Genomic DNA, 19,163 nt, shown 5'->3' with positions numbered 1-19,163 from the left:
TCTCGTTTGTAAGCTTTCTCTTTCGTCTTACGTGTCCCAAAGAAGCCCCACAAGCCTATGATGGTTAGTTATCCCCGTCTGAAAATCTCAACTGAGGGAAAACCATCTGTTCTGAGGCTTAAGGGGCTGGCCCTGTGCTCTTAAAAGAAGTTCAGGCTCTAAGGGATCGAATTGAATGGACTCCACAGGGAATTGTGCATACCCTGCCAAGACCCCAGTCCTAATGCATCATCCCTCTGCAGCTTGAAAACCAGTGGTGTGGCTGCCCTGTCACACTTTAGGCCCCTTGATTAATGGCTCTGAGGGCACAGGCTATAAGAGGTGGCAGAAATGGGCAAGTGGCCCAGATTTGGTTTATACTCTTAGTGTGGAATGAAAGAGAGCTTGTCACATATTTCAAGACAATGAATGCGCTGTTTGAAACAGACGGGAACGGCAGTTGTATGGCAGCTGTGGCAGTGAGAACACTTCAGGACCATCTGACCTCTTCCCCTCGCACCGTATCCTGACAGTCAGGAAAGACGGTACAGTGGCACTAGCAGAGCGATTTGGTTTCCAGGTGCTTTGTTAACACCAGGGAGCTCTCCTGGTGGTCGCTCAGCTCTGTCTGAATGGCATGGCTGGCATGTGAGCAAGAGAGTAGCAGAGTGGAGCTGGGCTTTGTTCCCATTTAAATGCCAGGCTTGAACTGGACACAGATTGCCTTTCTTTTCTGTTGAAGTTGGGAGGTGTGTGCAGCTCTTTATACGTAAGGTCACATATTTGTTCGGTCACCAAGGAAGCTATATTTGGAGTGAGATTTAAAGAGCCTGAAAACCGGTCCAAGCAGCTTATAGCTGGGAGTAAAACAAAGCAAAAGGACGTGTTAGCAAGTGGGAAAGTCTACCTCCTGGGTTATAGCCTGCTTCTGCGTGGACTTGACTGCTCTGTGGGACCCAAGTGAACCTGTAGGTTTGTTTCTGTTTTTGTTTTTAAGCTGCGCCGCACAGCTTGTGGGATCTTAGTTCCTCAGCCAGGGATTGACCCCTGGCCCTTGGCAGTGAGAGTGATGAGTCCTAACCGCTGGACCGCCAGGGAATTCCCGAACCTGTAGGTTTGACTCCAGAGGGGGGTTGAATATAAATGTGGCCAGCACTTCATGGCCGCTCTTTACTGGTACTGGCCACTTGCCAGATTCTGCGTCCTCAGATCACAGTCTCCCGAAAAGGGGAGTCATCTGGGGCCCCCACCAGGCTGCACTGAATTGATCTGGTGGTGCCTTACACGCACACACACATGCACGCACGTGCATAATGACTGATTGCTCAGAATGAGTTCCTCTAGGATCACCTTTTTTTCTCTAGTTTTCTCTTTAAATTTAACCTGAGTTTTGGGTCTCTTAGTTGGCTGCTGCATCAAATGGTTTTTTGGTTTTTTTGCGGTACGCGGGCCTCTCACTGTTGTGGCCTCTCCCATTGCGGAGCACAGGCTCCGGATGCGTAGGCTCTGTGGCATGTGGGATCTTCTCGTACCGGGGCACGAACCCGCGTCCCCTGCATCGGCAGGTGGACTCTCAACCACTGCGCCACCAGGGAAGCCCGATTCTCTGGTTTTATAGGTTGCCTCCCAGTGATGCCAGATGGGATCAGCACAGCCCCAGGTGCTAGTTGCTAACGCCTATAAAATACCACCACCTCCTTCAAAGGAGAATCATTTAAGAGTTCTTTGGACTTCATCTTCAAAAGTAGCCAAAGAATTCAAGTGACAGGGTATCCCAGAAAATCTTTTGCAGTTAGTGAAATCAGGGTATAACTAAGAACATTCAGAATACTGCACACAGTTTAGGTGATCTTGGTATAGTGGCGGGACAGCAGTGATTACAAAATGAAAGTAATTAACATGTGCATGCTCTGTTGGGGAGACTAAAAGGAAAGAGGTGTTCAGCCCAGAAAAACATTTCTCAGTGGATTTCCTATGAAGTCAATGTGTCTTGGGTATAACTTTGAAACAAATTAAAAAATTTTAAAACTGACTTACTAGCATTTGTGGATTTCAGATTGAGACCCGTGTAAAAGCAGTGTTTTATTCTGTGACTCAGCATATTCTTTTATAAGTGAAAGTTTCAGAATAGTTGCAGGTAACAGGATGCAATCAGATGTTTTGGTGTTTATACGTTTCCCACTAAATTGTTCTTATACTCCTCTAACCGGTTGACAGGTTTTGGTAACTACAAATGTGATGGGAATAGGGAAAAATAAAGTATGGATAAAAATGGGTCCAGGCATCGGGAAGCTGTGGTTTCTCAAGTAGCTGCTTTAGCCATTAAAGCCTAAATGTCCGTTCACTTAATCACATGTCTCAATTTCTAAAGTAGCATTTTGATTCATCCCTCTTGTTAGGTGTGCTGATAGGATCGTCCCTTCAAAACCACAGACCCAAGGGCCAGGTTTTGGGCAGGGAGGCTCTTGCCTACCAGACCTGTGGAGACATCCCCCCGTCCCCTCCACTGCCTTGCGGGGTAGGGTGTTGGAACATCAGACTAGACATCAGGACAGTAAATCCCAGGGTTTGCTTAAGGGGTAGTATGGTGATAACTTAGTTGGTTTACACTTCTAATAGAAGCCCATGTAATCTAAAATAAAACTGCCTATATCAAGTCAAATTATTGAAGCCATGACGTTTAGTGTCCGATAATGAGGGTTCATTACCCAGTAATGTCCTTTTGGTGACAACGTGGTAATACATCTCCAGTGGGACTTTAATCAGGGGCCAGTAACCTTCTGCATGGTTGACTCCCATCAAATTCCCGTGGTTCTTGGATTCTGAATTCTTTGTGCCAAACACCCTGCATGATACACTACTTTCCCCAACACACACAGACACAATGGTTATCCACCATTTATGCAGTTATCTAGTTTCAAATCACATTTATCGGGGCAGAAGTGAGTCGGTCCTGTTCTCAGAAAGGCTGTTCCGACATGGCCTTGAGTTGAACTGCTTTGGAGTTTGCGTGAAGCTGGACATGCTAGTGGGAGGATTTGGGCTGAGAAGCGTGCGTTTGCTTCTACTGCTGCTTGATCTTTGTTAACTGAGAGACCCTGAGCCGCTCCACTGACCTAGTCACCTCGTACCACTGCTGTCTTGGGAACGCTCAGCTATGAAGGATGCCTGCCTCACGCTGGTGAGGGGCAGTCTCACCTTGAGGGTGTTATCTTCGGTTTTAAAGACAAATCCAGCAGAGAGCAGTCCGTTTTTTCTTGGCCAGGGTTGGGATGTCTGCCTCACACCAGATGAGCTGAGGACAAGGTGGGGTGTCCCACAAAGAATAGGCTTCAGTGACAGTCACACACCCACTCGGTGTCCTCTGTAGGGAAGAAGCGGGGGGAGGGTCAAGGACAGTTGGAGCCCCTCTCAGGCTGAAAAGACCAGAAGGCAGCTTTGGCCACTTGAGGGGCCAAGGGCCTCAGCTCTGCAAAAACACAAAGGTCTTGGGTGCTTCAGGGTCAGCGCTGGTACAGCCAAAGGATGCCAGCCTTGTGCAGGTCCTTCCACAGGGTGGCTTCCAGGGACAGATCATGGTTCACGTAGAATATCAGTGGCTTCTTTATTCGTTCGAAATAGTGGTCAGAAAATTTCTGGTAGTTGCTTGTGATGAATCCATAGGCACTAACCTGGACGAGGACAGTCACTGAGTTAGCATTTATTGCGCTTCCACTACGTGTAAAGTGACGCGAATTTAGAAGCCACGTCCCCCCTTCCTTAGCTGCCTTGTGTTGTGTGAAGGTGAGGATAAACGGTTCTCGCCCACACTTTAATACCCTGAACTGTGCTCTTTCTGCACATTTTCTCACTCAGCCTTACAGCCATCTTGGGTAGATATTGTCCCCATTTTACAAATGGGGAAACAGGCTTAGAAAGGTAACCAGACATGTGTCCCCCGTCACAAACTAGTAAGTAGCTGGGCTGGATTTTGAACTCGGGTCTGTGACACCAAAGCTGTGATCATTACTGTGCTCAAGATAGAGGCAAAAAGCCCCCTTACCTCCTATTCTAGTGGTGACTGCAGACAAGAAGACTCCTGTCTAAAACGGGGAAAAGGTGACCAGGGTCCAGTGGTGCCTGGCCTCAGTTCTTGCGCTGGCTTCAGTGTGGGTCACTGCCTTTTCTTGAAAACCGCTTCTCAACCTCTCTCTCCGCGCACGTCATGTGGGCACCACCCCATCGAGAATGTCTCATACAGTGATTTCAGAGATTCCTTGTGTGGTTGGCTGCCCACCTTAGTTCTAGAATGTCTTCACAAAAAGATGTCTCTGCCCACTTTTGTTGAGAAGATTTTGCTTTCACAAGAGCAGTTGGATAAAATGTGCCTTAAATACCATATGGAGCAGCTGCCCTGGGGCAGAGGGTGTGAAAGAAGCCAGCCCAGGGGAAGGTGGCTGTGATTGGGAACTCAAGGCTGGCACTGTCCTATAAGGGACCCTGAAGACCACTTCTGCCATCCTGTTCCCGAGACCAAGATCACTCCTGCAGCTGGGGCATCCTTCCCCCACAGGATAGAGGCCCAGAGTCCTAGATCTGGGCCAGCAGGCCTCATGTAGGGGATATCATGGATCGAATTAGGTTCCATTCAAACCTACTTTGCTGCTGTGGGCTCCTGAGAGGGAAGACCTCTTACCTGGTCACAGGTATGCAGTGCTGTCAGCAACATGAGGGCTCCAGTACTAGGCATGTATAGGTCTCTGAATTTTGTGTTAATCCACTTGGATTTCAGAAACCTGGAATCAAAAAGAGCCATCAAAACTCAGGACTGGGCTTCCCTGGTGGCGCAGTGGTTGAGAGTCCGCCTGCTGATGCAGGGGACGCGGGTTCGTGCCCCGGTCCGGGAAGATCCCACATGCCGCGGAGCGGCTGGGCCCGTGAACCATGGCCGCTGAGCCTGCGCGTCCGGAGCCTGTGCTCCCCAACGGGAGAGGCCACAACAGAGGCCCGCGTACCGCAAAAAAAAAAAAAAAAAAAAAAACTCAGGACTTTTGGTCTTGCACACTAACTAGCTTGATGGTTGTGCCATTACACCAATTTGGTTGGAAAACTGCAAAAATTTCCTGCCCTTCTACCCCAACCCATCCCCTATTTGGGAAAAGACCAAATGAACTATACACAAAAATCTTTGGTTGAGATAACAAAGAGGAACAGGTCCTCCCAAAGGACCGCAGGTGAGAGCCTTCCCCTTCCTCCCACTCTCTAGAAGCCTGAATCCAGTCTAACTCACCTTTCCTCTCTGCAACACCCTCCTGCACCACAGTGTCTAGGGCAGAGGTGGCCTAGTTAATTAGCCGGAGATCTAAGCTTCTACCTCCAGACTTTGGCCTAGCAGGAGCCAGGTATGAGGACAGAGCACACAGGTCCTGTGACTGGAGGCACCGGTGAGGTGATGCATGTGTGTGTGCACACGTGCACACGTACACACATTCAGAGACACCCAGAACAGTCCAAAAGTGAGGCCACAGTATGGTGACCACAGGGCTTGACCTCAGCCCTGGATTCTCATCTAGGCTTTGCCAGGCAAATCACCTAGCCTCTCAGCCTGGTCTTCCTCTGTTGAATGGTCTTCAGTTTGCCTCCCCGACCCACCTGCCACCCCTGGCCTGCTCTGTGTCTTAGGACGCTAGCCTCTGGGCTGTAGCGGGGTTTCTCAGCTGCAGCACTACTGTTACTCAGGGCCAGATAGTTCTTTGTTGCAGGGGCTGAGGTCTCGTGCATTGTAGGATGGTTAGCAGCAGCCCTGGCTTCTGCCCACTCGGGGCACACACGCTTTCCTAGTGACAACCAAAAGTATCTCCAGACCAGGACAGTTGACCTGCCTCCTGCTGAGAACCACTGGTAGGAGGGGGGTGGGGTTTGAGATCTGCAGGCAGGTGTTCCCCAGGCTCCTCCCATGGTCTCCTGTGTTTGAGCTGTGATCAGGCCCGCAAGTGATGACAACTCGGCTTCTAGCAGTCCCAGTACAGCCCCACATCTATGGTCCCCCCATGCCTGACCTAAGGCTTTCTGAGCTTTCCTAGTAAGGAAACCTGATGAGTTCCCTCTCCATTTCCCATCTACCTTGACTGATAGAACACCACCTCCATCGAGGTATAATAAAGTAGTAAGTGAGGCAGTGTAAGTGCTTGCGGCGTCCTCGTACATGGCCCCCCTGTGGGTTTAATCCTTAGGGGAATAAAGCCGGTGCTGCCGGTGGGTGTGGAGCCAGGGGTGGGGGTGAAGCAGTTCTTCCCAGCACCACCCCTACCCCCACCTACCTCTCTGTCAGGTAGCTGATGAAGTCTGGATGGAGTAGCTTGAATTTGCTGGCGGAGGCTTCTGGTCCAAAATAGGTCTGAGGCCTAGGACCCACGATAGACGTGGACAGAGGGGCCGGTGCCGTTGTACGGCCCGTTGGGGAGTGAGGAGAGGGGAAGGGCGCCGGGACGGTGGCGGTGTGTGGACCGGTAGGGGCGGGGCTGGACGTAGTAGCGGGAAAAGGGGGTGTAGAAGGTGGCGGGCAGCACCGTGGGGACCAGGTGCGGCTTCCCGCCCACCAGGACCTCCAAGGGCGGGGTGTACGTGAGAGAGGAGGGGGGTGTGAACAGAGCGGGAGGGGTCGGGTAGGAGCAGTTGACCGGGTAGTGGGGAGGGGGTGGGAGGAGAGGGAAGTAGAGAGACTCAGCGGGGGCGCGCTCTTGGTTCTGGGAAGGGCAGGGGAAGCACTGGTTTTGGGGGAGTGGTGAGGTGGGAGGCCGGAAGAAGGGGGGCTCCTTCAGGAAGTGGGGCACATAGGGGGCGATGTAGGGCGGTATGCGCCGAATGGGCCCGATGTAGGAGGCCGAGGGTGCAGGGCTGTAGGATGGGGACTGAGCGCCGGGCACAGGGGGAGTTTGGGAAGAGTTTCGAGAGAGAGATTTTAAACCAGATTGGGAGGGAGATTTGGAGACGGGTGGAGTGATGTTTTGGGCAGACCCTCGAGGCTGGACATGAGGGCTAGGGGTCAGGGAGGAAGACCGGGAAGAGGGCTGTGAGGCATTTGGGGTGGCAGGGTGAGAGGGGGGACGGGAGGAAGACCCCCGGGTGGGGGACGGGGAAGGGGCTGAGCCACCGGCGCTGGCGTAGGGCTGCTGGTTGGTGTGGTTGGATCGGGACTGAGAGGGGGACTGGGAGGGGGACGGATTAGGGGTGTGGGAGGGGGAGCTCATTGGTGTTGGGGAGGCTTATGTCAGCTCGATGTCTTTGAGCCAGCCCCCCCCCAGAGCCAGTCCCGCCCCGCGTCACAAAGCCCACCCTCATGACCAGTTGCAGCATTGTGAGCTCTTGCAACGGATTGTTAGGTATTCACGAGGGGGGTGGGGCCCAGGCCAGGGCTGGTGGAGCCCGGCCTGGCCTCTGAGGGCTTAACCCCCAAGGAGGCCTCAGAAGCTGCTCTTTCATGGTGGGTGAGATGTCCTGGAGCCACCGAGATGGGAGGCTGGTCATTGTCACAGGGGTGGCACAGATTTCTAAGGACCTGACTCAGGGACAAGAAATTGTCTCAGCACCACAGGGAGGAGGTTTAGATGAGGACAGGACATGGTTCAAAAGAGCTGGACACAGGCCTGCTGCCCAGGAAGGTGGGGGAGAAAAGACAGAGGGCCCTTTGTTCCCAGTTCGCCAGACACTGGACTCACATCGCCTGCTCTCCCATTTCATGGGCAGTCTTGGGAGGGTGCCCGCCAAGAGGAATGGAATGGATACTGGCCCCCACTCTTGGTTTCCAGACACAATGTGCTGGACAGGTCCTGCGGCTGCCACTGGCTGGGTGGCTGGGTTGTTTGTGGGGACAGCAGCCCGAAGCTGAGGGGCCAGGCCTGCCTGCTCAGAAAGGAGCCCCTCGAACCTACAGCTCACCTTGTCAGGAGGGTCCCTGGGGACCAGCAGCGTTACCTAGGCTTTCCTGGGGGTAGGAAAAGAGCTTAATCTTCTAATGCTCTGTTGAACTCGGGGGTTTTCTTGCCGCCTTCACCCACCTTTCCCATCCGACAGTGGACCCTGGGAGCATTACCATGCCCTGCCCCCTGCCTGGCTGCTCACCTGTCCCCTTTATCGGGGCCCTCAGGGACAGGCACACCTAGAATGGCCGATCTTAGCATCATGTAGTCGCGGATGTCTGAGGGGATGAAGATATAGCGCAGGTCCTGTCGGAGGGACAGAGAAACAGCCGCAGTGGGAACGAGACCACGTCAAGATCCTGCTCAGAGTGGACCGCTCTCCGCCCAGTCTGTCTGCCCTGACGGGAGCATTTCCCTCTTATGCCTGTAATTCCCACTTTCAGGTACCCTGCTGGTTTCAGTACTCAAATCCTTCGATACTCTTCCCTTCAAGAAGCGATGCTTAATTGCCATCCCCTTGAGTGTGGGCTGGACTTAGTGACTAACGAACAAAATTTTTCTAACGCGTAGGAAAAAGTGGAAGTAAGGAAGGGTATGTGACCTTGGAAAGTGGGTCATAAAAGGCACTGGAGCTTCCTTGCTCTCTGGGATCGCTCACTCTGGGGGAGCAAGGGCTGTGAGGGAGCCATCTGAACTCCAGCCAGAGGCAGGCCTGAGGACTGCAGCCCCTGCCCGTCCTGACCGCGACCACTGGGGGACCCTGAGGAGACCCCGCTGAGCTGCTCCTGAGTTCCTGACCCGTGAAAACTGTGAGATAATCGGTGTGTGTTGCTTAAAGCTACTAGGTTTGGGGGTAGTTTGTCATGCAGTTATAGATAATGCCTACAGGTTCTGTGGCTACACCAGAAGTGGAGCTGTCCCATGTTGTTCTGTCACGAGCTGAAAGAGGCCTCGGTGCACAGACACTGTGGCTAGGACACCCCTGAATTCCCTGGTCAGAGGAGGAAGCGTCTAGAAACTCAAACCAGTCCTACTGAGCATCCCAGAACCCTTATCCTGGGACTTCCCTGCTGCATGTGGTAACCAGCCCGCTCTAGAAGCGAAGCACTGTGTTACAACCACCAGCTGTGGTTGAAAGAAACTGGAAGCGGCAGACAGACTCAGATTCCAGTTCTCCTGCTCCGAAGCTGGGGCTCTGGGCGTGTTTTCCTCGATTGCTCAGCTGAGCCTCAGCTTCCTGCACGGTCTGCTGTGAGCCCTCAGGAGCGCACACATCATTCTTCTAGTGAGCAGCGTGAGAGATGGAAACAACCCTGCACTGCGGTCAGAGGGGCCTGGATTTTGATGACTCTGGCTGGGTGGTGGCCTTGGACACACCGCTCTCTGGAAAGGGGCTGCTGTGATGCCTGTATCCGGTGCTGGGAAGGGGGGAGGCACTCAATAAATACTGTGTGTAGCCTGAGCTCCGGGTGCGGGGGAGTCTGGATTTGAATCCAGCCCCACCGCTGCTTTACTGACTGAAGGGGCCCTGAGCCTTAGTCTCCTCACCAGTAAGAGAGGGCTGGCGTGGCCTCTGTAAGTGCCTGGCATTCCATAAGCTTTCAGTCAATATTCATTCGTGTTCCACCCCAGAGTTGTCCTGAGCCACCTGAAACCACAGGGCGCCCCTGCCCAGATCCGCCCCTTCAGTGGCTCCATTGCGTGGGCCCAAGACCCTGGCACAGCCTCTCTATGCACTGGGCTGGGGCTTGGGAACCCTGTGGCCCACCCCTCAGACACGGGTTGGGAAACAATGGCACTGACTGTCAGTGGCAGCCTCACCTGTCCCTGTGGCACAGAGGTGAAGCCCAGGTTTGAGTAGGAGATGAGGGAGTTCTTCATTGTGTTTACAGTGAAACCGTAGAAGGAGGTCTTGGTGCCCACGTCCTTCTCAAAGCCTTTGATCACAGCACCATTGAGTCTGGTCCAAACAGAGGCCCATCAGCCTGCTTGTGGCTACACGATGCTGCGTGTTTACTTCCATCCCCAGGGGGCCTCACCTGTCCCTGTTCCATCCCCAGGGTTCTGTCACTCCCTCTGCCCACAGCAGCCCCAGTGCCCGGTCACTAGCCCCATCCCCACAACTCGGGACCTGAAGGGATGCCCTGTGAAGTGGACAAAGCTGACCCTGGCAGCTCCTTCCTCCTGGGTCCCCTTAGCCGACCACACCCTCGCTTATCTTCAGGGCCTGTTTGCGTAATGCCTTTGTCTGTGCCTGTCTGCCCGTTACAACTGCTGAGCTGCCTGAGGCCACTGCTGCCTTGGCCCATGCCCTCACCTATGATGCTCCCCCCCAGGGGCTGGCTGGGGACCAGCTCTCCACCCAGCTCCTCTCCTGCTTCCTCCCTGGCCCCTGCCCCACATACCTGAACACGTAGTCATGGGCATCGATGTTCTGACCCTGGCGGGAACCATTCAGAATGCCTCCATTACCCACCACGGCACACCGGATGCAGCCCGGAAGCAGCTCCCTGGAGACAGCAAACAGCCTGGTGCTCTCAGAGCCATTCAGGAGGCTCAGGGTGGAGGCGATGGCTGTGGGTGTGGGACAGGGTGGGGCACCACGAGGGGTCACATGGGTCATTGGGGCCTTCCCAAGACTTCCTGGCTCCCCACCTGCCCGAGGCCTGACACCAGCCCCTCTCCAGAGGCACAGAGGGTGGAGGACAGTGAAATGCCAGTGGGAAGAGGGTGGTGGGGCAGGGGGTTTGGCTGTGCCCTCAATCATCTCAAGAACTCATACCAGTCCTCCCAGGACCGTGTGTATTCCCAAAGAAAATAATCGAGGCATGGTGGGGCGGGGGGCAGATTTAACGTGGAGGGGGCTCTGGGCGGTTTCCCACAGCAGCAACCATCCGCAGGCTGTTTGAGGCCTCACAGCCGCTGTCCTCGGCCACCTTTGGGCACTGGCATCTTTCACACCAGGGAAGCCCCAGGATGGTGAGAGCCACTTGCAGGGGCAGCCAGGCCCCTCTTCTGGACACTGTGGTGCTTATAGAGATGAGGGGGGAGGGAGTCAGGAGTCACACAGCAGGGGTGTTGAGCCCTGAGGCCCGCCTGGGAGGAAGAGGCAGGGGGTCCACATCTTGGTGCTGTGAGGGAGGAGAGGCCCATTCTGCACCAAGGCCAAAAGCAGGAACAATGGACTAGTTGAGGTCAGAGGGCTGCAGGCTACCTTGGCCAGAGAGCCCCTGCCAGCCATAGGGGGCTTTGTGCCGGCTCAGGCTGTCCCAGAGCTCCTGGGTGAAGAGGTTCCCTGACAGCAGCACTGGAATGGAGAGATCAAACAGATCCCGGAAGTGAGGGTGCCGTTGAATGGCGAGATAAAGTGGGTGTCGACAGGGCAGGTTCTGTGGGTGAGAAGAGAAGAGGGCTGTTTCTGGGGGTTGGGGTGGGTAGGAGCCACGAGAGGGCTGGAAGGGAAGTGCCGCCCTTCTCCCTCTAGACTTGGGCAACTCCCCGATCTGCAGGCCCAGGTGGCCTGTAGTGCAGCAGCCCAGTGGGGCTGAGAGCTTTCTGGATTTACCCTGCCCAGCCCTTCTCCTGGATGCCACATCTGGGGCCTGATGGCTCTGGCCTCCTACAACTTCACCTCACACTAGGGGGGAACTTTGAGGCATTTTCCCACAAATGGGTAAGACCTGCCTGCCCTGTAGTGGAGGAGGAGGTCCAGCCTGGGCTTAGGAATCCGTCAGCCTGGATCCAAATCCTAGCTCTGGCAGTCCTTGCCGTAGGATTCACATGGAACAGGCTGCTGGGAAGACTTATGACATGTTTCTGCCGGTCGGTGCCTATACTGAATTGAAGAGTGTTCCCTCCCCCAATTCATGTCTGCCTGGAACCTCAGAATGTGACCTTATTTGGAAATAGGGTCTTTGCAGGTGTAATTAGTAAGATGAGGTCATACTGTATTAAGGTGGGCCCTAAATTCAATGACTGGTATCCTCATAAGAAGGCATGTGCTGATGGGGGCAGAGATTGAGTGATGCAGCTACAAGCCAAGAAACACCTGGAGCCTCCAGACGCCAGAAGAGGCCAGGAGGGATTCTTCCCTAGAGCCTTCAGAGGGAGGCTGGCCCTGCTGACACCTTGATTTCAGACATCTGCCCTCTAGAACTGTGAGAGAATCCATTTCTCTTGTTTTAAGCCACCCAGTTTGTGGTCATTTGTTCCAGCTGCCATAGAAAGCCCTCGAGGGCCTCTGCACACAGCGACCTTGAAGGAGGGCAGTGTACCAAAAAGGCCTCAGCTCCATCTGCCTGCAGCCCCCATGTCAGAATCCTGAACAGCCTCGGCTTGGGTGGAGCTGTTCTTCCCACTGAAGGGGGCTCTTTGTTAAGCCGTTGGTTTGATCAAAGGACAATGCAGGAAAGAGCTGTACAGTCATTTCTGCTTTTATGTGACATATGAGTGCCTAAAAACCATTATGCAGAACTGTGCAACCAAAACCACAGGGCTTTGGGGAAAAGGGATTAGCAGCGCAACACTCAAAAACTTGATCAGTGATGCATAAAATAAGAACGTGGGTAAGATAGGAGCAGTTTTACATACATTCGCTGGTTAAGAAATATATAAGTACTACTAAAAATATGGCACTTGACCTTGGAAAAGACTTGACATTTGCTTGGGGATGTGGGTGTCGGAAGGGTGGCAGCTTGGGAGTTTTCGTGAAGTGGTGGAAAGCTGGTTATAACGTATGCGATGAAGCGGATGGCTATCTGAAGTGTGCGTGTGTGCCTTTTGTGTATTCCTACATGGCTCCCTTTGGTTGAGTGTGGTTTTCCGCATTTACCAGTGTTCTTGCTGACAAAATCACTGAAAACACACACGGAATTTGGATTATGCTCATATTGTTTACTAATATAGCAAATCTTTATGGAACAAATTCATGTTTTCAAAACAAGCATTAAGCCGAACTGACAGCACTAATTTCACTACTATTCGGTTTATCATAGGGATGTTTTCCAGGGCCTTCTTTACGAGGCTCCAAGAGAAAAATCTTCAGGTCTCTGTATCTGGAAAGGCTGCACTTTCCTTGGGCAGCTGGCTTGCTTTTTACCTCATGGACAGGGTGGCAAACTTTCCTTCTTTGCCGTGGCCACTAGGAAGCTAAGAGCCGGATATATAGCCCATCTCTTACACCCTGTGGCATATTTTTCATGCACTTATCTGGCGTTGTCTAATTTTCCTCCCTTTATTTTTCCTTTACCTGCTTCTTCATTTTATTCTTTTTTTTTGCCATGTCATATGTGCCCGAAAGCCACCTCAAATCCTTTTTTTAAACGAGGTGGGGAAATATGTCAATTAGCACCAAGCAGCTCAAGGTGAAAAGGACTTTAGGAAAAGTAAAGGTGACCTGACCAAGCACTTATAAGACCCTCGACGCCTCTCTTCAGCCCGCTGGCCAAGTGTCCACCCGGCCTCTGTTATCAAGAAGGGGTCCCCATCACCTGCCCAGGGCTGCCTACTCTGTCTCTGACCGCTCAGCGGTCACTAAGTCTTGCATGGGGTGAAATCTTGCTCCCTGAGGCTTCAGTTAACAATTTCCAGTCTCTGGGGCATTAAAAACAACTCTTAAACCCGAATCAAGCCAGAATTACACAGTCATCACCCCTCCCAACCACAGCACGCAGAGGGGGTGAGGCCGTATTGCTCAGTGGTTCAGAGCCAGGCTCTGGGGTCGAATGAGAAGCTCGAACCCCTGTACCACCTCTTCTCCATAAGTGACCTTAGCCTTTCTGCGCCTCATTTTACTCATCTGTAAAACTGCCTCACAGGCTTGCAATGAGGCTTAAGTGAGAGAACTCACGTAAAACGCTTGAGACGGCCTTTCAGGCCACAGTCAGCGTGATCTGTTATAGAGCAGGGCCCGGAAGTGCTCAAACGTCTTCCCAGGGCTTGGTGTTTACTTCATGGTGAGCAGTTTAAATGTGACTTTTACAGTAAAAAGACATTTTGAGGAGTAGAATGTAAAGGTCACAGGACTTTTAAAGACAAATCGAGACTTCCCAGAACTTTTCAGCTGGCTACACCCCAAGGAGTAAATATGGAGTCACCCTTCTCTGCTGTTAGGGTTCAGGGAACCTCCGTGGTCAGGTGTGAGGAGCCCTGACTGGCTGGCTGCTCAGTTCTCTGCTTCCTTTGGGGGAATGGCGGTGTGGGGGGGGGGTTCCAGAGTGCTCCCGCCAGCAGGCTCCTGAGAATGTTCTCATTTGTGCTTCTCCTTCCCCTTTTCCCCCCAATGCTAACTTGAGAATGTGAGAAACCGCCCCAGGGTAGCTGGCCCCAGTACCTTTCTCGTAGAATTCGATGCCTTGGGTCCAAAGAAAGCTCGAGACGATGTGATGTTCCTGGGGGAGAAGGCAGAAGTAAAGCAGGGATCTCACCTGCCCCTGGAACCTGCTGTCTGGCTCTGTTAGCTCTGGGGGCTGACATTCCATCAGGGTCTGATTGTTTTTTCTGTGCTCTGATTCTTGCCCATCCCTCTCTCTTTGGGCACACAAAATACTGTCCTATTATTATGTTCTACCCAGAAACCAAGAAATAAAGAAGCCCCTTGGCAAGCGGCTGAAATGTGGAGTGTATAGGAACAGTGAGGTGGTGGTTAAGAGATGAAAATATAAAATAGGAAAGATTGCCAGCCCCCTGGGATTGTGACCATCTGAGGGGTCTCCCTGCCAAAAGGCCCCAGAAACAGGTGTTAGATCCCAGGTGCCTTGGGCCCCCTTCACCTGGTGAAGGGCATGGGTCTGAAGCCTGACTCCGTGGATTTGTATCCCAGGATCTCTGGAAGCTACTGAACTTCTCGGAACCTCAGTCTCTGTGTCTGTTCAGCTGGGGTAATCATACAAGTGTGAAGATAATCACATTGAGACAGGCTGGGACCTGGGGGCCTTTGCTGCAGTGCTTGCACGTGGACAAACGACCCCTCGAGCCACAGAATGCAAAGAAACTTATAAGGGACTAAAAATAGCTGGGTGCGTGTGCAACTGGGGCAAATTATGAACAACAAGATACAAAAAGACCAAAACCTCAGCAAAAGCAGGGTGTCGAGCAAAAGCAGGATACTGCACGTGTACCCTGCACAGGTAGTACCACCAAGGGGGTGGGCACCTAAGCACCCCCTCTGGCCCAACGCCTGGACCCATTCCTACTGTCACCCAGTATAAGGAACCAACTCGCGCCCCCCCCTCCCCCAGGGAGCAAGCAAGGGAACCTGTTACTTGTTTTCGCTTCCCCCTACTGCAGCAGGGGCCCCAGTAAAGCCTTGCCTGAACTGTTGGGAGGTGCAAACACAGAATTTATGTTACCTTACATAAAAAGCCTGCCTTCAGGTTTGTGAAAGACCATGGAGGAGCAGGCCAGGAAAAGCAGGGTGATCCCTTCCCCCACCTGTCCCTTGTGCCCCAGAGGGGCCACCCACATAATCCTGTAGTTCGTCTTTGAGGAACTGGGACTGTGGTGCTCAGCCTAGGTGGCCTTCGAGAATCCTAGGGAGCTTTTGCTCCCTCCCCAGTGATTCTAACACGCAACCAGGCTTGGAACCTGATGGAGGAACTGCTGAATTGGTGGAATAGAGACAGAAGGGACAGAGTTGTGGGGCGGGGCTGGGGAGCCCCCCAATCCAGTTTTGCTGCTCTGAATTGCCCCAGCCTCAGGGAGGCCTGCTCCTCTCTCCAGAGCACCCCTTACGCTCACAGACTTCCCCCAGCCCCTCCCACTCCGGAATCCATGGGCATTTACACACCAGCCTGGGAGCTGGGAAGGAGTGGGGAAGGGGCCAGCCCAGCTCACCCGCACCCCTATGGAAAATTTAACCAGCCCGAGGAGAAAGGAGGTCGATGTTGTGCAGTTTTTCATAAAACTAAATTTACTCAACTTAGATCATATTCTTAGGAATTCTTCGCCCTAAAATAGCCTTTTCTTTTACAAAATAATGTTCACGGTAGATGGTAACTGGCAGGTAACTGGCGTCCTGTAGTATCCTCACCCCCTCCTCCAGAAAAAAACAAGTCTAGAAATCCAAGCCCAGGAACTACTGATTCAGATTCTTCTGTGAGTAAATTCCTGAACCGATTCCAGTCTCTAACCTGCAAGGAGAGCCCCGTCTCGGGTGTGGTAGGCCTGGTCCCAGGGCCTTGCTTCCCTGGACTCTCCACTGTAGCCAACCAGGTAGGTCCGTTTTTGGTCTCCAGTTGGGGAGGTCGCACAGCCTGCTGTCCCCGCTCAGATTTCCATCCCACCTGCCACCCTGCTTACCCACCTCCTACCGAGACTGAGTCTGGACCTGGCCCCTGGGGTTTAATTACAGCACAGACATCACCAAAACAACAAGGATATGGACAGGTTCTTGGGTTGTACTAGATTTTTGAAAGATGAAAGATCTTTAAGAAAAGCTTTGTTGAGGTGTAATGGATGTTCAGCAAACCTCATATTTAGAGTGGTATTAGTTTCTTTCATCAGATGTTCAAGTGTGTTTCAAACCATCCTTACATAAAACTGACAAGGATCCCCTTTCTTAATACCCTCAATATTCTCAGTCCTCCTTATGCAATTTCTGACTCCAGGGAGATGAAATAACTTCAGGTGTTGCCTGTTAGAGCGCCTTTTGTTCTAAAGGGACCGGACTCATCACCAGTGGCAAGGGTGTTTCATATTGTTTGGAACTTTGGGTGGCTTCTGACCTTGTTTCCTGATAGCAGACACTAATTTTGATTTCATTGCCTTATTCCCGGAGCAAGGTTTAGTAAGGACTGTGCCGGTGGGAAAGCGCTGGGAAGGGAAAGACAGGCCCCGCAGGCCTCAGAAATCCAGGCTCTGGGCACAGCTTGGCCCACCTTCCAGAAGTAAAGCTAAATCCTTTTGAGGCTTCTTCAGGAACTGGAACCATCACCTAGCAAAGGCAGGCTCTCAGATTTCTCCTCCTGGGGCACAAATGAAAGAAAGGTGCCCAGGGTCGGCGAAAGGGAGCGGAGCGCAGGAGGAGGCTCAGGGGCGGGAACTTGGATGGAGCCCGGGATGGGCCCCAGTTCGCCGATCGCGCCCGATTGCGCCCAGACGGTGCTTATCAAAATAAACGGAGCAGAGAGCCGGGAGTTAAGGGAGCCCGGCGCGGGGAGGGCGGGGACCACAGCTAGAGGGAGAGGCGACCCGCCGCAGCCCGGCTGAGGAGCCCGGCCAAGTTGGAACCGGGAGACTTGGATTCCTGCTCCCAAGGAGAGCTTGAAAAAAAACGTGACGTTAGCGAGGGACAATGGGTGGCAAAAACGGGACTGTTTTTAAAAGATTCAGGTGTCCTAGCCAAATCTGGACAATAGAAAGGGTTTCTACTCAGGGCCGGAGGGAAGTAAGCGTAAGGTTGTCGGGAGCGGATCGCCGGTGCGCAAGGGGCGAAGCTCCTCTCCGACCCCGGCAGAGGCAGCACGAGTTTAACGCCGGGGTGGAGGCTCTGGGGACAAAGGGCCGCAGCCCGAGTGCCCGCGGCAAGCCACCCCGGAGGGCGGCCCAGCCCTGAGCTGGGCGCCCCGCGCGTCCCCTGCGCCCTCCAGACAGGTCCCGCGCGGCAGCCCCTACCTGGCTCCGGTCAGGGGCCCCGGGTACGACTCCACCGCCGAGGAGTACAGGGCGACGAGGATCCCCAAGCAGACAGCCGCGAACAGGAGCAGCAGCCAGAAGACAGGGACGCGCGGGAGCCCCATGCAGCCCCGGCCCGCGGGCGCCCCGTCGGCCGCAGTCCCGGGCGGAGGGGAGAGGCCCGGGTGGGTCGGGCCGCACTCCTGGACTCTGTGGCCCCTCCCCGCCTATCTCCGTTCTGCCCGCGCCGAGCCTCCGGACGCCGCCGCACCCTCGGGGCCTGCGCGACGGGTCCCGGGGGGGGAGAATGTAGCGCCGGCGCCGGGAACTGCCCTCGCCCCGCCGGCGCCCAGCCCGGGGACACCGCGAGCCGTGGTTGGGCAGGGCGCTTCCCGGTACCTTCAAGGGCGGGCGCGCGCGGTCCGGGAGCTGCGGGGCGCGGGGAGACGCCGCCACCTGCCGCGTGGGCTGCGCACTGCGCCCTCGGGGGCCCCGGCTCGCGGCTTCCCGACGACGCCCGAGGCCCATGGGAGGGGCGGCGAGGATGGAGGAGCGAACGCTGACAGCCCAGACCCTGGGTAGAGCTGGAGGGGGTGAGGTAGGGGGCCTGCACGGTTGGGATGGGTGGGGGAGCTGAGGCTGTTCATTCTCCTCATTTGGTGACTGACTGACTGGGGCTCTCAATCGCACTGCCTTCCTGTTACAAACCGAGGCCAACCTGGAGATCTCAGCAGTCCATTGACACCTGAAGGGTGTAGCAGGGAATCCGGCGTCAGCAGGAAGGGCTGGGGAAGCTCGGGCACTAGTGCTCTGGAAGCAGAGCCCTTCCAGGGAGTGAACAGTAGGTGACACAGTGTATTTTCCAGTGGGCCACGTCCTGGCCTCAGAAACCCGTGAAATACCCCAGACTCCCCACCCCCGCCCCCCAACTATCAGAGCCTGCAATGACAGGGACCTTGTCCGTTTCTACCGGCTTTCTGCTCTCCCCTGTTCTTCACGTATGCGAGCAGGTCTGGGTGCAGCAACAGGTATCTGTCCAATTGCAGAGCTTCCCAGAAAGCTTCCTGGAGCCTCTGCTCGTGGGCAGGAATGGGTCCTTCAGGCTCAGTTCTCACAATTTAAAAAAATGCACCTTGCCGCCCTGCTGATGGACACTACTTAGAATTGATGGTTTCGAGTCTTTTCCTTTAATCTTTATGGTTTTCAATCGCCAAAACCCCTGTCCTTGTTACTTATCCCATGATCAGCACCTTCTCCCATTTCTTCAGTGATTGATAAAACATCAAACATATCTCTAAGCCCCCCAATTGCAAACCTATCCCTCTCTCTCGTGACAGCCTCACCTACTTCATGAAGAAGGGGAATCACTGTTGCATACATACGAACGAGTCACCTACATACAAACAAGTTCTGTTCGGAGAGTGTGTTCTAAGTCCAGTTTGTTTCGTAAGTCCAACGAAGTTAGCCTAGGTACCCAACTAACACAATCAGCTATATAGTACTGTACTGTAATAGGTTTATAATACTTTTCACACAAATAATACATAAAAAACACAGAAAAAGAGAACATTTTTAATCTCACAGTACAGTACCTTGAAAAGTACAGTAGTCCCAGCTACATCACCGCTGCTTTTACACTTGCTTCCGGACATCCTGGGCTTGAAATAAAGATAC

General features: G+C 53.6%; 2 protein-coding genes across 2 annotated transcripts in view; both read right to left on the bottom strand.

The window, feature by feature from the left end:
• Positions 1–42: 42 nt before the first annotated feature.
• Positions 43–17,851, bottom strand: ST6GALNAC2 (ST6 N-acetylgalactosaminide alpha-2,6-sialyltransferase 2). Its single transcript, XM_029212175.1, has 9 exons — positions 17,490–17,851; positions 14,209–14,266; positions 11,092–11,266; positions 10,283–10,451; positions 9,699–9,837; positions 8,080–8,183; positions 6,279–6,362; positions 4,655–4,754; positions 43–3,650 (listed from the first exon to the last, which is right to left on the bottom strand). Exons 1-9 carry the CDS (start codon positions 17,612–17,614, stop codon positions 3,483–3,485), a joined length of 1,122 nt encoding a protein of 373 aa, XP_029068008.1. The 5' UTR covers positions 17,615–17,851; the 3' UTR covers positions 43–3,482.
• Positions 17,852–18,455: 604 nt separating this feature from the next.
• The window catches only part of ST6GALNAC1 (ST6 N-acetylgalactosaminide alpha-2,6-sialyltransferase 1), a 34,467-nt gene continuing 33,759 nt past the window's right edge, over positions 18,456–19,163 (bottom strand). Inside the window, 1 exon segment of the mRNA XM_029212890.1 lies at positions 18,456–18,562. Within this exon segment, the coding sequence (XP_029068723.1) occupies positions 18,456–18,562 (107 nt within the window).

This window comes from Monodon monoceros, unplaced genomic scaffold (genome assembly GCF_005190385.1).
Source record: "Monodon monoceros isolate NGI ecotype Baffin Bay Population unplaced genomic scaffold, NGI_Narwhal_1 Super_Scaffold_9, whole genome shotgun sequence".
In the NCBI taxonomy this organism is placed as follows: domain Eukaryota; kingdom Metazoa; phylum Chordata; class Mammalia; order Artiodactyla; family Monodontidae; genus Monodon; species Monodon monoceros.
Note: the sequence above shows the minus strand (reverse complement) of the source record. Positions and strands in the feature narration are given on the sequence as shown.